General features: G+C 42.6%; 1 protein-coding gene across 1 annotated transcript in view; it reads right to left on the bottom strand.

Moving 5' to 3' along the window:
* Window positions 1-23,958, bottom strand: part of LOC139643973 (guanine nucleotide exchange factor VAV2-like) — a gene marked incomplete at its 3' end in the record, with an annotated part of 169,420 nt that overhangs the window by 13,223 nt on the left and 132,239 nt on the right. The window contains exons 3-8 of the mRNA XM_071519303.1: window positions 23,110-23,168; window positions 12,148-12,216; window positions 5,004-5,109; window positions 2,332-2,430; window positions 918-986; window positions 538-638 (exon numbers count right to left, since the gene is read on the bottom strand). Coding sequence (XP_071375404.1) covers window positions 538-638; window positions 918-986; window positions 2,332-2,430; window positions 5,004-5,109; window positions 12,148-12,216; window positions 23,110-23,168 — 503 coding nt within the window. The remainder of the gene's footprint in view (window positions 1-537; window positions 639-917; window positions 987-2,331; window positions 2,431-5,003; window positions 5,110-12,147; window positions 12,217-23,109; window positions 23,169-23,958) is intronic.

Raw genomic sequence — 23,958 nt, 5'->3', positions numbered from 1 at the left:
AAAAAAAGAAGCAGAATGAAATCCAGGCTGTTAAGAGAGCCTAAGTGAGGTTTGTCGCTCTCTGCCATGCTTCAGTTCAGTGACTGACATTGGTAACTGGAAATCCTGCAAAATGCTGTAAGTTTAAGAATGGTACTAGGAAGGAACTGTATAAAATATAGAAAATATAGGCTAGAAAATGACGTGGCTGATAAAGGGGAGAGGAAATTTTATGGGGGAAAACTGAGACAATCCTTCTGAGTTTTTCATGGCATGACTTTGAGCGGATTTGCAATGATCATTTGATTGGCGGGGCACAATTGGTCACATGCCCTCTCAGCTTTTTCCTCTAACATGCTTTGTTTTAATTCACTTATTCCTCGAACACTAATCCTATCTTTTGTCTTATCATGGGATACCGAGTCTTGATTCAGCCCCATGCATTTACGAGAGCAGAAGGAATACCGATCTCGCTCACATATGCATGCATCGACACACAATATGCACAACAGAACCCTAAAAAAAACAAGAGGTTACAAAACATTAAAGGTTACTAACCTTTCCTTGAAGTCAAGGAAGATCTTTCCCAGGCCGTTTCCTCCGCTGACCATATTCAGGTCAATGGCTCTCAGGAGGGCAAAGTGGACTTTGATCACATCCTGACAAGACATCACAACATTAGGAACCAATGTATTTATCCACCATTCATCCATTCTTTCATGCTATCCATCAATCTATTAATCTGTTCATTCATCCATCCTCCATCTATCTATCATCCAAACTTCCTTCATCCATCCACCCGTAAGTTATTTCTTCCTATATTCTTAAATATACCCTGTCATTCATTCGGCCATCCATACACCTATTCAATTATTCACTTGGTCTGCCACACATCCAGGCGTGTATACATCATTTTCTTCGCTAGAGTGGTTACTCACCTCAAGGTTGACAAAGATAGCCTCCATCTCTTGTGGGCTTAAAACTTGCTTCAAAGGGATCATGTAATTCTTTAAGAGAGTCAAAAGACAGTTAGAGTGAAAATCTGCTTCTCAAGAGTGGATATCACAATCCCATTTGATCATCTAAAGAATTTTTTTTACTGTAGTTCAGTGCTGTCAATTTTTCAGGTCAAAAATATATTGGTGCAACACACTGCCATTGTGTGAAATGAAGCTCTGCCCATTCCCCATTAACAGAAGTTTTTTTTGAAGGACAGCGCAAATGAAAGTCATTAACTGAGGCAACAAAGAAAATCAGTAATAACCGGCTACACTGTAAAAGATGGCGGCAACATATTGCTGTTCACTGGACACGTAAAGTCATTTGATTTCACAGACCAGGACGCCGTATGTGCCGTGAATGCATACAGCTGCTGGTGTGTGCTGTGCTAACGCTTCCAGAGGAAAAAGCACTTGCCTGTGTTTCACTAATGTTGTCTTATGCTTGTCACATTCCATCATCCTAATGGTAACAAATAGATCAACTAAGAAGCAATGAAGAGATGATAGGCTTTATTAACCCCAACTCAATTAAGCTTAACGAGTCCTCTGATCATAAGGAGGTTATTCTTGTTTAGTCTCTTGTTGGTCTGGCAGAAGCAAACACACAACACTTTAGTTTTAATGAAATTAGTGGAGCAGATGATTTCTGGTGGTCCATCAAATTGAGAATAACTCTGTCAACATACAGAAACTGATGCGTTGGCAACACTGATCTAAACACTGGTTCATTTCATTATCTCATTGAGTGAGCTGCCTGTGAGTGTGTGTGTATGTGTGTGTGTGTGTGTGTGTGTGAGTGTTTATGCATGTGCACGCGTTCCTTTAACCACACGGAATTTGCTGCTTTAAAGGGAAGCGCACGGAGTTGTGTGCGTGTGTGTGCAAGCGTGTGTGTGCATGTATGCGTCCTTGTGTCTGTGACCGTGTGTCTACACATAAAGCCCCGGGGATCAGCCTCCCTGCGTGAGACAGAGCCAATAATAACCGTATCGATCAGCTCCTCTGACATTTGTGCTCCCCAATGAATCTGCCGATAGCTGACATTTCCATGCTGTGCCCCTTCCCGCAGGCCGGAGAGACCAACAAAGAAGACGTGACAAAAGGCAACTCGGTGCCATGTACCTCCACCTACTCACACCCACACACACACACACACACACACGCACACACACACACACACACACAAGACGCTTGGACACACACTTAAATGTGCGTGTGCCACCGTACAAAACATACACACCTATACATGCACACATGCCCGCACATTATGCACAAGCACACTCATAAACACACATAAATGGGCTTACATATGTACACACACACACACACACACACACACATATATACCAACCTTCTCAATGTCCTCCAGAGTCTTGTAGTACTTGGCCTCCGTCTCCTGGATCTCCACTAAGCAGCAATTTCTTTTGTCATCTTCTGTCATGCCCATTTTCTACGGTGAGGATAAGACATGAGATGAGTTAGACCTGCCACCAATTACACTGCATGATTATGGGTCACCGATTATCTCATTCATCCTAATTCATGCCATACTGTATGTCTAATGGCCTTCGGGTACTTGGTGTTTCCAGTAATGGTTTTGCATGTAAATAAGATCTATGGAAAAAACAAGAATAGAATTCAAGCCAGTGCCAGTATTCCTTTTAAATCAATATGTACATTTGTGGCAAAAGGCTTCAATGCAGACACAATGATGGGTTGGGAAATTAAAGTTGTCTCCAGACATTAGTAATAGCAATACGGGACTCCAATCATGGGTCTAAATAAGAACCAGAGGTGCAATGCTCTCCCTCGGGTGCTTGGACTGTGCTCGGAAAACGTTATTTAAACAAGCAAGTTTAATTAAAGCAAACCCGATTTCCAAATGAACTTGATCCAGAGCAGCATGTTCACCCTGATTGACTGCAACTGCTGGCACTGCTTGTGTAATGTGAGGCAGCGGTGACATTGACTTTAAAGAGAAGGTCAGTGTGTGAGCGTGTGTGCTTGTGAACCTTTGTGTGTGTGTGTGTGTGTGTGTGTGTGTGTGTGTGTGTGTGTGTGTGTGTGTGTGTGTGTGCAAACATCTGCAGCCAGGGCTGGCTGGCTGACCAAGGCATATGTAGAAGCACCGAGAGCTGTTAAGTTGACCATGCAAGCAGGCGCTTTGTACGCAAGGGGGAAGGGTGGGGAAAAGAAAACAAACTATGCCACATGGAGCATTACTCATGGGACCTGATGTCTGACTAAGGCTGTGAGTAAGCGTGTGTGTGTGTGTGTGTGTGTGTGTGTGTGTGTGTGTGTGTGTGTATTTGTATTTGCTGATTCTTCGAAAGAATCACATCACAATACAATGGATAAGTGAGCGACGCACGTGACCGCACGTGACCACAGCAAGTAGAATGACTTAGAGTGTCTCATACACACACACACACACACACACACACACAGTCATCATCTCTACACTGCCAGTCAAAAGCTTGGACACACCACATTCTTTCCACATTTTAGAATAATAGTAAAGACATCAAAACTATGAAATAACACAAATGGAATTATGCAGTGACCAAAAAAAGTGTTAAACAAATCAAAACTATCTTATATTTTAGATTCTTTAAAGTAGCCGCCCTTTGCCTTGATGGAAAGGCAAAGGCTTTGGAGAGAAATTCATACATAGGCATCAACTTCACTATTTATATTTGTCTAAAAAACAAATTTGAAGCATTTAAGCATTAAGCTTTTAGATCAAAATGACTTTAAGATAATAAAAAACATAGTATATTCAATCAGGTGTGTCCAAATTTCTGACTGGTAGTGTGTATCAATTTTCTATGCTGTGGTGGTGACTGGGAGCAGCTTCATGCGGAACTATGACCAAGCCATCTGGAACAGTTTTGGCCGTTGATACCACGGTCTGATATTACAATAGCTGGGGGATAATAATGTAAAGGTGCGAGACCAGCCGGGGCTCCCATCCAGTGCACAATCAACCAATCAGAGCCAGCGGGAGACACAGCTGGAGGCCAAGTGGATAATGTTTAATTGCCTCGTGCTTTGAGGTTCGATCTGGCATCTGGTCGTCCTAGTTGACGTCAGCTAACTCTGCTGTCATCCCACTGATGTCACAGCGTCTTCAGTGAGTCAGACTCTGGACCAGATGGGGTCTCCGCTGCCTCTCTGCAGGGGGGGGGGGGGGGACACTGATCTAATTGGCTGGTGATTCTCTTGGGATGCTATGAGTATGTTTCAAATGAAGCGGTGGAAGAGCTAGCTGACAGTGTGAGCTGAGTCACAGGCATAGCGGCACTCACCTGCATGTATCTGATCTGCAGCGTGAGAAAGGCAAAGCGGTAGAGGTCAGAGGGAAGATTCATCAGAGGTTAGGAAAGAGACACCGTCATGCAGCGACAGATGTGTGATCATGCAAATACAACTAGAAACAATGCCAAGCACAAGAATACGGGCATTCAAGTACAGATGTTGTACATTAATAATAAAAGGTGATTTGGAAGGTGGAAGTGTGTTTGTATGTGTGTGTCAGGGGTATGGTATCCTCTAGAGCAGTGATTCTCAACCTTTTTCATATCAAGGACCCAAGTTAGTACACAGTAGGGCCACAGAGCCCCATTTGATGAGATTCAAATCTCGAATTTCTACTCTTAGATATGATTTTGTCTAGATTTACATGACTATCTGTATTGTAGGTAGAGAGATAACAGTGAAACTATGTTCAAAATCTACATTCTCTAATTGTACTCCTTGTAAATGAAATAATGGTGAAGAAATAATGGTCAAGGACCTCTGGTGGTCCCTGGACCCCATGTTGAGAACCACTGCTCTACAGCACAAATGAAATAAATGCATCCATCCTGGTAAAACCCCTTAACCTTTCCATTAACATTCTTGTTAAAACTGATCAGATTGATCACTGCTAATACTAATGGAAGCAATATAATTCACACAACCGTAAAAGGGCAGAGAGCGTGACACAAAGATGTGGCACAGAGACAGAGGTGTTGTTCTCACCATGGGTTGTCGTACTTCCACCTTGATGATGTCCTCGTAGATATCGTCCCCATCATCCTCACACGGCACACAATCGTAGATGTCATCCTCACCCAAGTCATGCTCACTGGGGAACACACACATACACACAGGTTAGATAAACAGCCTCATCTAGACACAATCTTAACTAAAAGGATGAATCCTTTTAGCTGAGCGGGCTAATAAGGCCTCTGTAAACTGCTGTCGAACCAGCCAGGTAGGTGCTCATTATGCACTGCTGAAGAGTAATATTGGTGTTCCAGCGTTGGGGAGAGAGCAGCCCATGTTCACAAACCTCGATTGAGCTGCATTATTGAGTGGTATCCCCCTTTAATGTGTTTATGTTGGTTGGCACCCAGCTAGCTAACTGACCTTTAATTAGGCAAGCAGCCAGCAGAGCACAGACAGTGACTGTGGAGCAGAATGACTTCTGGGGGAGTTCCTTAAGCTGTGGGAGCTCGCTCCAATCTCCCCCTCTTCTGTAAAAGCAATTATTACATGGGAAACTTATTGAGGCAGAGGAGATGCCTCGGCAGGACTGGGCATTGGCAAACGGGCCTATATCAATGTAGGCAATTAGAAGTGGGCCATCCTTACAGAAAATAAGGAGGGGCAGAATTTCCAATCTCCACTGCCTCAAAATTCTCATGTATCATCGCCTTAAGAACATTAGAGCGCTCTGGAACGACCTGACTGAGGAAATGAGGCTAGCCAACTCTGTGGCATCTTTCAGATCTCTTTCAAAAACTCATGGTGCATGGTTTGTCCATTTACTGTGACCAGATTAAAGGATAAATTTGGCAATTTTGGACCTACAGTATATATAATTTGTCTCTTATATACCTGTATTTGGTTGAAACAGCAAGGTCTGTCGCTAGGCCTCTTGCTGCTAACAATGAGTCCAAACAGGATCTGTCAAAATATCTCCAAAAGAGCCATTTGTCGGCTCCACAGGGGAGTTGAGAGGAAACATGACCGCCGTTACGCACACTTTCACTAATCAGGAAATCACAGAACTATTTTTCTCTGCCTCAGCACAGACTGCTGTGGGGTGAAAGTGAGTTACTGGCGGAGTGATCTAGTTTTGTGGACAGTCAGGATTGTAAACAGTAGAGTTTTCCACTGAGTGGAAATGGTGCGGTGCTTTCCAGACATTCAGAGTCATTGTTAGCAGCAAGAGGCAACGGAGCTCGCTGACAGGTATGTAAGAGACAAATTATATATAGGTCCAAAATTGCCGAATTTATCCTTTAGAAGTCTATGATGAAAGTCTATATCAGGAGGATGGTGTAGTGAGTAGCGGAGACCATCCTTCAACAGGATGACCAGGGTTCAAGATACTTAACTCCTATCTGCCACAACCTGGCTGATCTGCACCCCAACCAGAGGGTGAAAAGAGAATTTCCCCTTTAGAGGATGAATTAATTGTGTCAAAATCAAACAATATTCAAATCATATCCTAATAACAGTATAAGTCACAAAAAACATTTATTTTTGCCCTGAGCAGGAATTGCATTAAATCGGTTAATACAGAAACGTTGTATAGTTTTCACTACTGTAGCTTGACTACATGTGACTTTCTGAGTTTGCCATCATAGCTGAATTATTCCTACTTTTCACTGTCTGCGTGAATAGGGGATAAAAAATTATGAGGGAAGAGAGGAGAGCACTGGCCTCAATCAAATATTCAGCATTGTCCTTATGCTCGTGTGGGGGATGTTTGAAGTTTTAATTGAGGTGGCTTGGTTCACTCTTAGCTATGTGCTTCTTTTTCCTTCATTAAAAGAAAGCAGCTCACATTGAATACTGACAAGGCTGTGTGGGAGGACAGCCAACGCTGCACCATCACTTTCTCTGCTCTGAACTCTGAGACTCGGCGACCGTATTCCACAGAGACTGGTGAATTGGATGGGAGGGAAGTTTTGTGGAAAGAATATGCTGTCCCTTTATTCTGCTCTAATCCCTCAGAGACGAGGATTAGATGAGTGAGGGCGAGTGCAGCGGTTTGAGAATGACCTATGTGGGGATCTGAGAGGAACATGATCCTGAGGGAGAGCATGGAGGAGGAGAGGTGGCAGGAGATGGAATACAGTGTGAGCGCTGGCTTTACAGAATGGTATATGATTAGGAAGTCAAAAATTATGAGTATATCCAGTTTGTAAAATTTTTGCGACATTCAAGTCAAAAGTCCATCTAAAAAATCCCAGATGATTCCATCATCAAAAGTAGAATTATTTTGTAAGCAAAGCTGTGACTTCACGGATAAATGTATCCTCATGCTGTATGAAAAAAAAATGTAAGAGCTAACTGTTGTGAGCTAACAATAACATCACGAATCACAAATTGCGTGCTTGGCAGAAATCTCTTTTTGGAATAAAACACTTCATATGCTGGAGATTTCACTGTGATTTGTATGGGTGTGAGAGTCTGAGTTTGTGTGTGTGTGTGTGTACGTGCTATTGGAGAGAGACAGAGAGAGTAAGGGAGAGACCTGTTTCTGGCCAGTCTTGTAAAACTGTCAAGACTGAAACTATTTATCTCCCTTTGTCGCTTGGGCGGACATATATAAATCATTCAAATGCATTTCTTTGTGTGTGTGTGTGTGTGTGTGCATGTGTGTGTCTACTTGTGCATGTGTGTGTGCATCTCAATGTGTGCATGTTTGTATGTGTGCATGCTCACGCCCCTCTCTTTATCTGTGTATGTATGCACACATTTATGTGAGTGTGTCTTTGAGCATCAATGAGATAGAGAGTGGGAGCAGAGTCCTGAGGACTCGTGAATGGGGTCTAATTTTCTGTCTGATTACACAGTGACAGGCCAGAGGAGGCCCAGTGTGTTTGCACGCAATCGGCCCTGTAGCCTCTGCCTCCTCTGCTGCCCAAGCCCTCGCTGACATTGGCACAATTACCACAGAGGAGTGGAGGGAGGGGGCATGATTCACCATGTCAGAGCTGCTGAACATATGTCCCCCAAGGCTTGGTTGGCTTACTGGTTTCTATTAAAATAACATAATGTTTTTTTATGCTGTGATTGTTTTCTCTTAGTGTTCTGATATAATGTGTGGGAGTCTCTGGCATCACCACCTGACTGCGTGCTGCTGCCACTCTGCATGTGCAAGGCTGAGAAGTTAAAACAGTGATCCTGCTTATCAGGATCAGTTCATTACACCATAATCACAAGGCTGGAACAATGACTAGTCTGGACAAACTCTCTGCTTATCATTTGGGAGTAAAGGCTACAGTAGAGTTTAGTTAAATGCGACATCAGATGAATCAAATGGCCAACCCAACCAGAGTACTGTTGTTGTTTTAGTGAAGGAAATTTTTAAAAAAAAAAGATACTTTTCTAGGATAGAATTGAACAGCTACTCTTACCATCTCACATTGTGAATGTGAGAAAAATATGAAAAAGATAACACAAAGGGAGATATTTTTGATTCCAAACAGTCAACAAGTGATGCAATTACTCACAAATGGGTGTATGTACTCTACTCTAAAACACTCTAAAACATAAGACTAAGGCTATCACACTGGATAAATAAAAGATTAAGGGAAAGAGCTATCTCTTTTTTTCTGAGAGACAGATAAATTGTGGACGTTGTTTCTACAGCACTAGGGCTACGGAAAGGACCATATTTCATTTAAAACAAATTTTAAAATGCATACTAAAAATAAAATGCATGTGGAGCTTAAATTGTTGTTCCAAAACTATTGCAGAGACACACATGAATGCCTGGATTCCCCTTTCAGCTTCACAACCCGTATACCTCAGAAACTCCACACTGATTTTCAAAAGCTTGCATGTAAAGCAAAGAAAAAAATAATGGTATTGGGTGTGAATGAGCAGTGATGCCAAAGTGTGATAGCACTGTCTGGGCTTGCAGATAACGGAAGAGATTAAACTGTTCAACAGTCCAGAGGATCTTCTTTCAACCACTGTGTAAAATCAACATTATCTCCATATTCTTTACTTATCAGATGGGACGCTTGCCTTTTCCCTGCCCCGTATTTTGGTATACATATTCAGCTCACTGATATAGTATCCTATAAGTCATTTTTTCTGTGTGCATTGTTGCAGTGTATCAGCTTGTTTACATGTGCATTTATATGCAATATATGTTTGCACTTTGTCTGCTTGCTTATGCTTCAATATGCTTGTGTATGTATCTTTGCTTACATGTGTGTTTTATGTGCAGTAATTGCTTTGTGTTATTTTACAATAATTGTATCATCTGTGTTTATTTATTGGTGATCATTATGTATTATTTGTTTTCCACCAAAGCTCAAACTGCACATGTTTTTAAAACTTTCAGGTGTTTTATCCTCTGGTTGTAAATATGCAGATGTACTGTATCAATATTTCAACATGGATACCTCTTATGTCAAATCAATATGTGTTTCAAATCAAAATATGATTTTTTTTTACTTCTCCTTATTCTATATCTTCACACATCAATTCAGCATTGATTTTTAGTTTTCACTTTTGACAGTATTTTTGTTTATGTACACTGTTGTTTGTCATTGATGGTGCTAACTGGCCATCTCTCTCTGAAAATATGTGAATCTCCATCTGGTTATCTGGTTAAATAAAGTTTTCATACAGGGAAAAATTAAAAATTAAAAGCATCTCTAACTCTATACCTTAGTGTAACTGTTACCTAAACCTAGCCCCCGTCCATTTTCAAGCTATTGACTTTTCATGTCAACCTGCCCAAGGGATTAATGGAGCAAAATAAACTGCAGAAGAGTGACATAAAGGGTTTGTGACACTATTTGCTTCAGAATGGAAATCTACGTGTCTTCCACAGAGGAAAATGTCCCTCGGCAACTGTGGCCGATCCACCCCCATTTCATGCTTTGTCAACTCCGGGATGGAGTCATTCCAGCCGGGGAAGACTCAAGAGTTAAGCAACGTGAAGAGTTGACATTACACAGCCAGAGGGAGGAGGCACGGCCCAGGTTTCCCATATTAACCCTGGAGACCTCAATAAGGTAGAGCCAGGCCTCCGCCGAACACAGACACTTCCACAAACAGACGCTGTGTGGCAGAATGCAAATCGCAGCGTGCTTTACACACACACGTGGGCCTGCCTCTATCACAGGATCTTCTACTCCATTCATTTGCCCAGCGATCATTTCGAGGTGAGCTCACACTGACACCCAAAGGCTTCAATCCGCCTCTCTTGACATGAGTTCCTCTGACATGATACTGTAAATATGGAAATCATCTAGCAAGGTAAGTGACCTCTACTCAACCCCAAACAAACTACACTCAACCATAAACAATCTCTCACGCAGGCCAAGCTGCGCCCAAGCCGAAGAACCGTGCAGCCTTCAACAGCTTTAACATCAAATATCCAACATATGAGTCCCGTCTTTAAATATTTCTACTGTGGTGAAATCTCCTCATCGTCCTCTCCCTCGCTCTCACAATTCAGTCATGCGCTCATCGTAAATCATCCGTGCATCAATATTTCAAGCTAATTAATAAGTCTTTCAGTGCAGGGTTATTGCTAGCTTAAGTGTGTCCGACTGCATTAGGCGCAGGACCTGCTGATGAATCAATTATGTGTCTGCCCACTGATGAGAATGAAATGCATATATGTTCTTCGAAAAGGTCAAGAGCAGCCGTGCTGCAGTGCAGCTCGATTAATTCAATAAGGCCCGGCCCTCTGCACCTTCAGGTTAAACAAAGAGCAGCGTGTTACAACAGCTGCACTGACCAGCACAGAAAACACATTAACTCAACAGCCAGGCTGATCAAAGCAGCTGCTGTGGATACAGGGGGCAAAAACCTGTTATTGGACAGAGGGGAGTTCGGAGGTTAGAGGTTTGAGGTCAAAATGAAGTGATAGCCACTAGCCGAATAAATCACAGGCTCGATGAAAAATGGTCAGGAGCCATATGTCATTTTCTTTCTGTGACCTAGAGTTTCTTCTTGTTTTTCAGTTTAAATTAAGGTTGCGTTTATTTATTTATATAGCACTATTCATACATAGAATGCAACTCAAGGTGTTTTACATAGAATACATGGATTGATACATTGAAACAGTAAATGGATTAAAACCATAATGTTACATTAAAATTTCTAAATCAAAAAATAGTCCAGCATAGGAAAGACCCTCTGTCAATTTCAACAGCAATTCCAAAATGATCAACTCATAAAATCACAAGCAAACAATAAACAGAATAATAAAGAACACAGTAAAGGGTAAGGCCGCCTCCGTCTCTTGCTGTCCGTTGTCCGGTCAACGCTGATGACGCGTCCGTCTCCGTCAGATTTCCGTCCGTTTTGACGGACAGAAAGTTCATTTTCAAGTTCGTTTTCTGACGGATCAGTGTGGCCACGCCTTAAGAGGCAATGTTAATTAAAAGCTAAGTTCACTGAACACAGCGGTTTTCTGTTTTTCACAAGATCTGTGTCTCTTTTAGTATTCCTTTTAGTCTCTTTTACTATCACTCTGCGCGCTACATTCAGTATGTTTCCAAGCCATATTTCAAGGTAAAGGCCCTTGTTCCAAGCTGGCAGTGCTGTATGTCGGGTTAAGCTGCACTCTAATCCAGTATTAGCCTGCTTGGCTGGTGCTCCTCTCCTCTAGCAAGAGCACATTCCTCATCCCCCAGAGAACACCACGATCATGTATTCAGCGGGCATATATCTATAGCTCGCACGCTCTCCTTTCTCTCTCCCTCTCCCTCTCTCTCTCTCTCCTCCTATGATGAATGACACCTATCTCGGAGCGGCACCTAATTATTCTCCATTAATCAGAGAGGAGCGGGTGCTGTCACCGCTGGAGCCGCCGCCAATCCTGAGCCCTCTGACTCTCTTTCACACCCACCAACCACCCACCGACCGAACCGGGCAGAAAGGCAGGCGGCAAGGCGGCCAGGACGGAAGCCGGGGCGCTGATGGTGTCACCATGGCAACGGGCAGAGTGACGGGCAGAGGGCTAGGCGCTTACGTAAACAGAAGGTTAGAGGAGAAAGTGGCAGGACTGGCGGTGACAGTTCACTATAAAGCATCTCGAGAGGTGTTGCATATGTGATGTGTGTGTGTGATGTGTGTGTGATGTGTGTGTGTGTGTGTGTGTGTTGACCAAGGGCCAGGCGGAATGCATACTTACTCTGCCAGCTCCTCAAGGCTTCGGTACACATCATCCTCATTCAGAGCTGTGTCCTCCGATGGAAAGGGCCTAGAACACACACACACACACACACACACACACACACACAGTAAGAGAGGGTACAAAACATGCTATCAATACAACAGCGTCCCAGGTAGATAAAGCACCAGTGGGAACTGCATGTCCTATCTGTCACGTTGTCACTCTCAGCTCCATCACATGAGAAACACAACAGCAGGATGTATTCATCAGAGAGTCCCGTCCCTCACACACCGCAGTGTCAAAACACATCAACACACTGCTGCTGACAGATGAAAACCTAGTATCTTAAAAAAAAAAAAAAACAACTTTTCAAAATACCGTTTTTGGTTCAGATTGACGGCCGTGCATTTTTAAAATTCTATCAGGGGTTTTGAGTCGGTTTCAATACAGGGCGATATAAAGCTTCAGGTTCCGCAAATACATGAAAATGAGAAGAAAAAAATAGAGCTACAAGGTTTTTCCACAACAGCAGTGACATTCTCTACTAATGTGTGAGCACTCCGTCTCTTCTAACAACATTATAGTGACAAGTCACACCGCGAGTTACCTTAAGAATAACTTTATGTCACCGTGACATACGATAATCTGAATGATTCATCCCGATCCAGTTTTTTTTTAATAAATTTCCACATTTCCACCCATGGGAGCGTCAGCAAATGGGATACTCTCGGGAAGTGGCGGGGTGTTAAAATGGATGACTAATCAATTAGCTCCTTAAAGAGGTGGATTTATCTCTAATCTTTTTTCTCTCAGGAACTCATCGAAATGCTTAATGTGTAATATTAACGGGGAAAAAAAAAAAAAACGTGCTGAGGGAGGGGGAAAATGTGCGGTCTCTGCGGTCAAAATGAGCGGTGGCTGAAAATGAAGAATGCTTGGTTGGTTGGTTGTGTGGTTATGGGCCAACACTCTGCGTTTATACTGCCGGTTTGTGAACGCGGCACCTGGAAAATGTGCTGCAGTATGTGCGAGTGCAAGGTTAATCTTTGAAAAGTAAGACCTAATCCAAAATGTGATCTCAAAAATGAATGGAACACTAACCTGCCATCAGCCATTTCTGATTATATATACCATATATGGACAATTTATCGGCCAATTTAAGGCAGTAAAAATAATTTGCATTCATTACACTGCCATCCAAGTGTGATAGCCTGGTGGGAATAATTTCCATTCAGCTGAAAGTGTCTCATCCACACAGACTCAATTTTCCCCATTTTTCTGTTTAGAGATGACAGAGAGAGATACTGAGATGTGATTTCTACTAATATTATTCTGAAGTGCATGATGAGGTCTCTGCTGGCCAGCCGTGTTTTCACAAGAGCTGATTACAACTGTGAGATAAAAAAAGCAAACAAAGATATCTTCAAAAATACAAAACACAGGAGGACTGAGGGAAATAATGTGGACTTTCTCTTTCTCATTGTATTTGTAAAATTATACAACTGGTTATTATCAGGTTTTAAGGCTACTCACCCACATCGCCCACACTAAATACCATGAAAACTTTCAATTTAAGGAAGGAAAAGAAAAACAACAAAATTGCAGTTGGATGTGTTTTTTTTGTTGTTGTTTTTTTGTTTGTTTGTTTGTTTTCACCGTGACAGCAGCACAATCCTGCTTCCATGCAATAACCCCGCACACAGCAGTGGCTTCCGCTACAATAACCCCGCACACAGCAGTGGCTTCCGCTACAGTAAACAGCCAAGTAAAGGTTGACCTTGACTCCCACAGTATAATTTAACCACTGAACACGATTTGTTGTCCTACCATCAAAGAGCCGCTGAGGACACACACACACACACACACACACACACACACACACACACACACACACACACACACACACACACACACACACACAAAAGGATTCTACCATCACTCAACAAAGAGATGGAGAAAGAGGGGGAAAGGATGGGGAGGCTGATGGTGACAATAAGGTGCAAGTTGTACCAATGAGTTCATCTACTAATCAGTAGCCAAAAAACAGGCAATCCACACTCTCTGAAATATATGTTGATTGACTTATTTTACACGTTTCAAAATAAAAAATATGCAGCTTAGCAAACTGAAAGGACAACGTTTCGCCCGTAGGCTTCGTCAGGTTCTTCAGTTAAGCGCATTTGAAATCGATGCACCAGAGAAGTCTGATTTTGTCCATTTTCTTATCAAGCATATGGACTTTCTTAGCCATCTACCAATCAGTAATCTGTATGGCAATCTTACCCAAGGCTTCTGTGATTATGGATACAACGGTGATGCAGATAGGTACATAGACACCACCTTTAGGTATTATATTTTAATGCAATACCAACACAAACAATCTGTGCCTAATCTGTGACTGCTGCCAACCTCTAGTGGCGACTGGTAGGCAACAACATGGACAGAACTAGAGTCTTTGGCACAGCTTCCGCCCCCCTACCGCTCCTGTCCCCTTGAGAGCTATTGTGGCCTATAAGTGACACAGACGATAAAGTCACATTTCCAAAGTAGATGATTAAGCTAGCTAATTAGAGCAGAGGCCCAGCAGATCTAATGAAGGGGGTCATATTTCACAGTGCAAAATACTGTAATAATAATCCTGCTTTGTCATTTTTTTTGGTTCGAGAATGAGGCTTTTTAGCCTTCGTGGCTGAAGTGTTTCATTTGCTTTCACCAATACTAGTAGGTGGAGGAGGAGATTGGGAGTGTTTTTTTGTTCCAAATCCACAGATTACAGTCCAGAAATTGAGTTTTCAAAGCCAGAAATCTCAGCACCTACTAAGTAATCATTGAGTCACTGGTATTGATCAATAACCTTATTAACCCCCCGCAGATATATTATGGTCATTTTGTCTTATGGGACAGTAAAAATCTTACTTATTGCCCCTTTAAAGAAAAAAATGCTTCGGGTTATAAGTCAGCATAGTAACCAATTACATTTTGCGATTTTCATCATTATGGTTGGAATGCATATTCAACCAATTAGATTGATCAGCTGAAACTACTCATTGGACAAAGTGGGACAAACCAGTTCATATGAGCCTGAGCTGATTTGATATAATTTGTCACTTGCTCATAGATTCTCATCCGATTCATGTATTTTTAATTCATGGTATATGAAATGTAAGCATAGAGTCAGCTTGTAATACTGTCAGCCATGTTGCTTTTACATATTGGACTACCCATGATTCACACCTACAGTCCATACAGGCCTGCATTGTACTAACAAAGGAAGGACTAGAGTGAAGACTGTGAGAATGAGACACAATCTGAGTGAGTGTGCGCGCGTGTGTGTGTGTATGTGTGTGTATGTGTGTGTGTGTGTGTGTGTGTGTGTGTGTGTGTGTGTGCGGCACCTGAGGCTGACTGTGAAGTGAGCTGGCAGATAATCTGGATCGCCTCGTGACAGAGACCAGACATTCAAAGCTGTATCTCCCATAAAAGCACTTTACTCTCCGTAAGTGCTAAGCTCTTTAATCCTTTGGTTGCGGGTATTCCCAAGATAGTATCAATTGACTCTGACATATTTTTTGTGTTACCATGTCTTAGTAAAGAGGGAACAGCAGTGACCTGTTTGTGGGTATCACACCACTGAGTGAAAGTTAGAGTCTGTAAAAAAAACAACAACAACAGTGAAGTTCATCTTATCATTTCAGCTGTGTGTATGTGCGGATGTGCGGATGTGCTGGTGCGTGTGTGTGTGTGTGTGTGTGTGTCAGGCTGTGTGTATCTGTGTGACACCGGCAATTAGCCTCAGTGTAATTAAAGCAGTGGTCGCACTGAAGGAGTGTGTCAGGCATCAGGTTAATGAATGCTCAGCTAGGCTAGTCAAGGGTCAGCTCGTCATCCTCAGGCATGTGCGCATTCACACACACACACACACAGAGACACACACACTCTATCTGCCACCGCAGTCTTCTCAGATAAATTTACTGTACTCATTTTTCCTTGTTAAAATAGTGTAACTCTGCATGCTTTCACTTCATTAAAACCGCTGTATTTTCAAGCGCCGAGCTAATCACACAAAAATTGCCCCATCTGATTTATGTTGCTGTCTTACTCACTGATATGAGCATAACACACAATGCGCCTCTTCCTCAAGAGCAAAATTACACACCCACATTTGATGGTACCCTCCAATGAAATGCACATTATATTATAAGCTATTAATGGAGTCCCGCAGGGCAAAATTTAATTACGCAGTAGTTTGTGGAGATGTGCACTCATATGCATCATCTCAAAGTTGTTTTGCGGACCCAAGCGCTGTCCGATACTTGAGTCCTGCACTTTTCATTTCTCTTAAATGATGCAGCTAGATGTAATTGGATGTATGGTTATAATAACATCCTAACAGCTTTGTTAAGCGGTCTCTCTGCTATTCAAGACTCCTCTATTGCCCTTCCTCTAAGCCTGTTACTTTATGTTGCTCGGCCCTCTAAGCTCCTTGGTAAACCGAGACTGGTCGCTGTGGTACTTGACAAAGGTTTCGCTGGTTAAGCAGTTTTCCATTCAAAAAATGAAAACGTCTGTGTATTAGTCTATACTTAACCATATACCTCTCATTACCCCTAGTTGACAGTGCTGAGGCCGTCCCGGAATACTTCTGCTTCTGTTCTGCACCAGTCTGCTGTCACACTGGTTGATTCAAGATTGTTTTTGTCTTTTTTCAACAATTCATGGCTAGATTTGTCTGAGGGTGCTGGGTAAAATGAGCAGAATGGTCCTCTCATTGTGGTTTAGATGTGGTTCAGAGATTTGTCGTACCACATCAGGCAGCTGACTGACTGTTTGTACTCAGGAAATAGAGTTATATTGCAGCAAAACTGCTCAGCTTTAACGTTAGTTTTCCACTTCTCGATTCTGATAAATGAGAGCTAATGTCTCCATGCCCCAAAAAAGTTGATAGATCCCCTCTCTCTCTCTCTCTCTCTCTCTCTCTCTCCAATCAGCCTCTCTTTCCCTTCTTAATGCCCCACCCTTCCTTGATTACTTTCATTGTGTCAGTACACCCCAATCTGCTTGTAATTAAGTCAAAGTGCTTCTTCAGTGTTCACGAAGCCATGGCTGCTGTAAAGGGAATCGTTGGCACATGTGTGCTGGACGCAGCCGCTGTGAGCCGGTCCCATCGAGCGACTATTGACAAACCGGGAGGAAACAACAGCGTGGCCGTTCGGTGTGAGCGGATGTCAAATGGTCAGTGCAGTAAGTTGTTTCAGGTCCCAGAGCCCAGAGCACAGCTTTGTTTCTGTGGGGATCGATAAAGCAGTGGAGCCGAAGCCAGCTAGTGCACTCTGCGTCCTACAGTATCGTGACTGTCCATCCTGCAGTTCCATAAACCTCCCATTTAGTTTCCCCTCCATTTAACTTGGCGATGCACTTTTTATTTTATGTATTTCGAAGCTGGTCTTGCTTGGGGAGGGAGGGTGCGTGCGTGTGCAGTGAGAGAAACGATCCCTGCTCATACGCGTGTGTGAATCAATTTCACAATATATAAGTGTGAAATGTGAGTATGTTGTTTCTAATTGCCGCACGCGATGCACTCAAATAGCATACGAGTGAGAAATTTAAGTGTATGCACGATGAAAACGGCTGCACAGTGGGCAGAGAGGGTTTGAATGACTAATGTCATTCAGTGGCGTGAGTGGGGGCAAAAGTGTGTCTAATGTGGCTGCTCAGGGTGAGGAGAGGGAGGGGCGGTGAGTGGGGGGGGGAGCGAGGAGGAGGAGGGGGGGTGGGGTGGGGGGGGAGGAAAGTGCGAATGAATCCTCACGAGATGAAAGGATGATAGGGAGCGTTCTGACACCGTGGCTGTGAGTCCGACTCCTGCTGTGCTGCCTCATCATCTGCTCTCCTGCTCGCCGCCGCGCTGAGCTCTCACGCACGCTACAACCTTGATCCACTGAGCCCCGACGCGCACACACACACACACACACACACACACACACACAAGCCACAGGGATCAGTGATGAACTAGGACACGTCCCGACTCGGAGAGGTGTCAGCGGGTTCGGTTGAAGGTTGCGGTGGGTTAGCTGAGGACAGTTCAGATAAGCGGGAGGAAGGAGAATTGAGTAGGAAGACGACACAGGATGGCGCGGGCTTATGTCGTAGATAAGCTGCGGAGCACATAAGGTCAGCACCCAGCGCACAGAAATATGAATAAGAGGTCTCCGCACAGAAAGGATTCATGGATCTGTACACAAAGAGAGAGAAGAGAGAGAGAGAGAGAGAGAGAGAGAGAGAGAGAGAGAGAGAGAGAGAGAGAGAGACCTGGGATCTATCAACTGTTTTTTTTGATTGAGACCTTTGTGAAGGGGATTGTTCAGAGAGAGAGAGAGAGAGAGAGACTGGATGTTACAGACGAATTGAGAGATCAAACGGGAGTGTGGGGTGTCAGAGAGGGCGAGTGAGAGAATTGAGAGAACAAGGGAACAAGGGAGAAGAGAGAGAGATGTGGATGTGTGTGATTGCGTGAGCAGGGAACCTTTGAGTGTGCAGTGTAACACGTCGAATGAAGAGTGTGTATATGTGTGTGTGTGTGTGTGTGTGTGTGTGTGTGTGTGCAGATGCCTGTGTTTACATGTGTGTCTGTGTAAAAGCAAGGCATGGCAAGTTTGTTTAAGTATATAGCACACTTTGTACACAAAGGCAAATCAAAGTGCTTTACACAAGGTACATAATGACATTAGATAAGAAATACAGGATAAGATAAATAAATAGATAAGAGAGCTAAAGTGTATAAGGAGAATAAATAAAGAATTAAAATGGATAAAAAGAGAATAAAGATCAAGTTGCATCCGCATTGCAGAATGAAAAAAGTTTTAAAAGTTTTAAAAGTGGTCAAAGTGGTCAAATAAAGCCTCCATTTTCAGTGGTGGTGGACATGCTGACACAGTGACAGAGAGTTCATACTGTATGGGGCCTGATGATAGGACAGTTCCAGTGAACACACATCAAACTGGAGATCAATGGGGTTCAACAGTAAGTCGATAGACAAGCCTGTCGATCAGTTACCCAGAGATCAAACACAGCGAGGAACTCTCAGTCCGTTTTAAAACTCAATGGACGGCCAGGATCTGTGTCTGTAAAGAAATGATAGGAGAACATGGGGCGATTGTCTGAGGAGATAAATCAGCACCATCTTTTCTGAAACACGAGTCTATTGACAGGCTTTAATATAATTTGCTTTACCCATTATGCTCTTGCGCTTACCTGCGCTTATTATTTAATTCTTATCAAACCCTTTTTATAATCCATGTCTGTTTTTTTTTATAATTGGCTTTTATTTATCATTGTTTTGATAGTAAAATACTTTGTAATGCCTCAAATAAATGAATAAATAATAAAAGCTTATTAGACTCAGACTTGCTCTGTGTTTTTAAATCAAAACTAAAGACTCATTTGTTCCTCTCTGCTTTCCTCTAGGGTACTGGTTTGTTCATACCATGTGCTTTTCCTTTTAAACTTGGGTCTCAACTCTAATTTTATTCAACTTATTTCAACTCTTACTTTAGTTTAAACCTATAATTGCATGATTGTTGTTTTATTGACCAGTTTTAATGTTTTACTATGATTGTACATTTATTCAATCTCATGTGAAGCACCTTGAGATTTTGTTGTATTTTAAAGTGTGCTATATAAATAAAATGAATTATTATTATTATATATTTAAAGCATAAGCAGGCGTTTTTTGCATTCATGAGACAGTTGAAAGTAGAGAGAGGCAGGAAGGATTGGGGGAGAGAGAGGAGGATGACATGCAAAGCTGGATTCAAACCCAGGATGTTACAGTTATATGGTATGTGCTTTAGCCAACTGAGCCACCAGGTCGCCCCTATTATCCTCCTGAATAGAAGAACAAGGCTTCTGTCTGTGCCTGGAGCGGTGACAGTAGAGTGGAAGTAGGCTGGTGACGACTACAAAGAGAGGAAAGCTTGCAGTTTTCCTGCTTCCTGAAGACTTCCTGCCAGACACCGCTGCTGGATTCCACATTGTTCCACATGTCTGACTGGTCCAAGTAATTATCAAGAAAATACAACTGGACAAATTTAGACTCATGCCTTTGACCTCAGTGCTTTAACTAAATGTCTTTACAATGAAAAGTGTGGAACCAGGTAGATCCCAGCTGATGGTGAGACCTCAATGCAACAAATGGATGGCCAAAAGTGACTTACCTACTCTATACAGAGTTGACAGGGTGGCATGGGACGAGGGCTGCAACAGCACTATAGCACAGGGGTTCCCATACTCGGGATTTTTTATTTAACTTTTATTTTACCAGTAAGTCCCATTGAGAGCAAGTTTAAAGTTAAAGCTTTTTACAAGGGAGCCAAGAGGCTACACAAGTAAACCAAATATTAAAATTTAAATGTCATTGTTTTATGAGATTGAAATTAAACATAATATGGAAATAAAACCTGCCAAGTTACACATAATGTAATGGGGAAAAATGTAGTATGCATACATAATGTAGTGTAACATTGGGTGAGGGCTTTAACAATACTATGAGATAGAGGTTCCCAAACCTTTTCATTTCATTAGACCATGGACCCCATTTAATAATTACATTTTTTGTCCTATAGAACCCCATCCGAGGAGATTATTGTTGTTGGATATGACTTGGTACAGTTATATACTATAGGTGAGGTGAAACCAACAGGGTGGAGACTGAAACATACAAGTAAAATAGTCATCCTTATACATTCTCTTATTGTGATAACGTCCAGCAAGTGAAATAATAGTGAAATTAAACTATTGCTCATTTTTTAGGGAATCCCCTGGAATTCCCTCAAAGAACCCCTGGGGGTCCCCACACCCCACTTTGGGAACCACTGCAATAGCATATGCCATCTGGTGAATGCATTTATCTAAAAAACTCTTTACAAGTATCATTGAGTATCACCTTTTTTTTTAGGATGGATGGCCACAGTGCAAATCAAAACCCTGGAAGTGTTAGTGCCATGCTCTACCTATTGACCTACACATGACCAAACCGTGTATAAATACACTAGTTATTGGCTGGTGAGGTGCATGATGGGATGTGTTGTAGCAGTAACAGTGTCTGTGTTATGTGACTGCTGCTGTACAGGGTTGACAGGAGCTCTGAAGTGAGACTGAAGAGGACTGACAGGTCCTTGGACCTTTGTGGTGACTGCAGTTGTCCTTGCCCTAAGCAAAGTCACCAATAAGTGGGTGAGGAAACCCTGTAGAGGGGCCGACCGGGGTCAGAGAACATACATGCAGTGTAAGCGCTCCACTTAATGGCTGGGAAATGTTCATGCTTAGATCATATATGGCCTTGGACCTCATCATGAATTTGTCATATGCCCCTCCGCTGTGGCAAACATCCTATGGTGGAGGGAGTTAAAACAGACAATAACTTATGGACCGGATGAAAGAGAATACTTGGGCTGACATAGCTTTATGTATACATGCAATACAGTAATGTATTATGTGTGTGTGTGTGTGTGTGTGTGTGTGTGTGTGTGTAGTGGTGGTGAACTGAACTACCTGCTGCATAGATGTAGTTAGTTAGTTACAACTGCTACAAACTTACAGTTTATCTTGATAAAGAGCTTTTTTTCTCATCTCCCAGGCTTATACTGTATGTGTGTCTCAGATGAATATGGAAAGAACAAACTTGCTAATTACACTCTGTTTAATACAGTGGTTGAATCGCTCCAAAAAATAATAATAATAAATAATTTGCAGTGAGTGCATCTATGGTTCTTTTTTTTAAGCCCAGGAATCAAACATGACATTTAATCACTGTTCTTAATAATGTCATAATGTCATACTTTATTGATCCCCGCAGGGAAAATCTATTTTCTTTTACCCCCCTCACAGGGAGGTCAGAGGTCAGAGACCTAACAGCCCACTGGAGCTGGTAGGTATTCAGTGTCTTGCTCCAGGACACTTCAGCAGGTCAGGTGCTTGTCCTCCAATTGAATAACAGTCTCCTACTAACAATTTCACCCTGCTGCCCTTCTCGTCTAGTCGTGGAACCCAGACTCATGAAAACATATTACTACTCTTGTAATATGGTGATAAAACTGGGTTTTGTAACCATTTTGGTTCTGAACTTTGACCTACAGTTTAAGAAGCTGAACTTTTAAACTGAATACTTTGATACCTGTCAAATGAAAATGAATTCATATTAACTAGTAAGTTACTACTCCAATTTATGACTGAATTCTGAGGTCAAATGAACATTATTTTAGACACCTCACAGCACTTTGGTCTGTCTGGACAGGCAGTGAAATAGTCAGCAGTCAGCAGGTTGTGTTGTCTTTATTAATGGCAAGAGACCAGCTCTCTGTCACTCTCTTCCTCTCGCTCTCTCTCTCTCTCTCTCTCTCTGTTTCCCTCGCTCTGTCTCCTCCCTTCACTTCCTGGCATGGGTCCTAATGGGCGCGCTCCATCAACTCATTACCCTGATGGATAACGTTTTTGTTTTTTGTTTTTTTACATGGAGTCAGTGAGCCACCAAGCTCCAAACAGATTGAGTAAATGAAAAGAAATCAGAAAAAAAACACTCCAAGCCATGCCTGATAAAGCAGTCAGCTTCACCATTATCTGAGGAAAATGGCCGCCCTGGCATACAATGTCGCATTCTGACTCAGACACTCAGCACTCACGCAGTACTATTAGGAATAATACTGCGATGATTGACGAAGGAATACCACATATTATGATTACAGCAATGATTATCGCTCGTGGCAACATGATGCGTGTGGGCTTATACTTGCAAGATATTTCTGGATAAGAGCTGCAGCTAATTGCATACAAATCTAAAATGTAAATTCCCCTTGAATAGGCTGCAAGTATAAATCTACAATTAAATGCGGGAATACATTGCTCTAAATGATTCCCTTGACTTTGACAGACTTGAGTACTGTCTCTATTAGAGAGATAAATGAGAGTTGCAAATAAGACACCCACCTGATGCCTTTGATCTGTGCGATGCTGTGGTGGGAGATCCTTGACAGAGCTGAGATTACCTGAAACAAACAAAAGATAAGCAAGTCAGTTGCCAACAATCAACAACAAAAGCAGTATCTGCCACAGAGGAGCAGCCGTTAATAGACTTCGTGTTGGCAGTTAAAAGGATAAATGTTCAATTCAGTTCAGTAGGTGTTCACTGTCCTGAAAGGGCGATTATTTGCGTGTTTCTCAGCAGCCCCTCTCATGCGTACGCAATGCTGCCCAGAACTGTGTGTTAACATGATGCAGGCCACCATGTTAATGGTGACATCCACAGACATGTGGTGCTCAGTCACGGATGGGTGCCACTTCACTTTCGTTTGTTCACAGACGCACGCACCCACGTATGCCACACACACACACACACACTCATGCACACACACACAAGAACGCACGCATAAGAAATCACACACACTCGACCACATTCATTCCTTTATTTCATCCCCATATCTTGCTTTCTGTAACCCTCTTTTTCCCTCACGCTTTCTCTTCCTCCCTTCCTTCCCTCTCTACACTCTGGTGAAATCACCCCAGTATAACAAGGTTAAATGCCGTGCCTGTATTTAAACTGATTTAACGCTGCTTGTGAGTCACATGCGAGTGGGCTTATGGCTGACTGTTTGTAAGGCTTACAGATGGTATGCTTAGGGGTCTGCTGAGACTAGTACAAGAAGATGATGGAACCGCTACCCAAAAAAACACACACTCACACGCACACCGGAGCGCTACCCCTTCTTCTATGCCTCATTACCCACTCCTGGGTGTGTTTCTGCTTCCAACACCGTGGCAAAGCCAGATGTCCCCCTC

Source organism: Centroberyx affinis, unplaced genomic scaffold (assembly GCF_046629955.1).
Source record: "Centroberyx affinis isolate AG114_WGS23_722 - 3 ecotype Tasmania unplaced genomic scaffold, CSIRO-AGI_Caff_v1 ptg000684l_1, whole genome shotgun sequence".
Taxonomy (NCBI): Eukaryota; Metazoa; Chordata; class Actinopteri; order Beryciformes; family Berycidae; genus Centroberyx; species Centroberyx affinis.
Note: the sequence above shows the minus strand (reverse complement) of the source record. Positions and strands in the feature narration are given on the sequence as shown.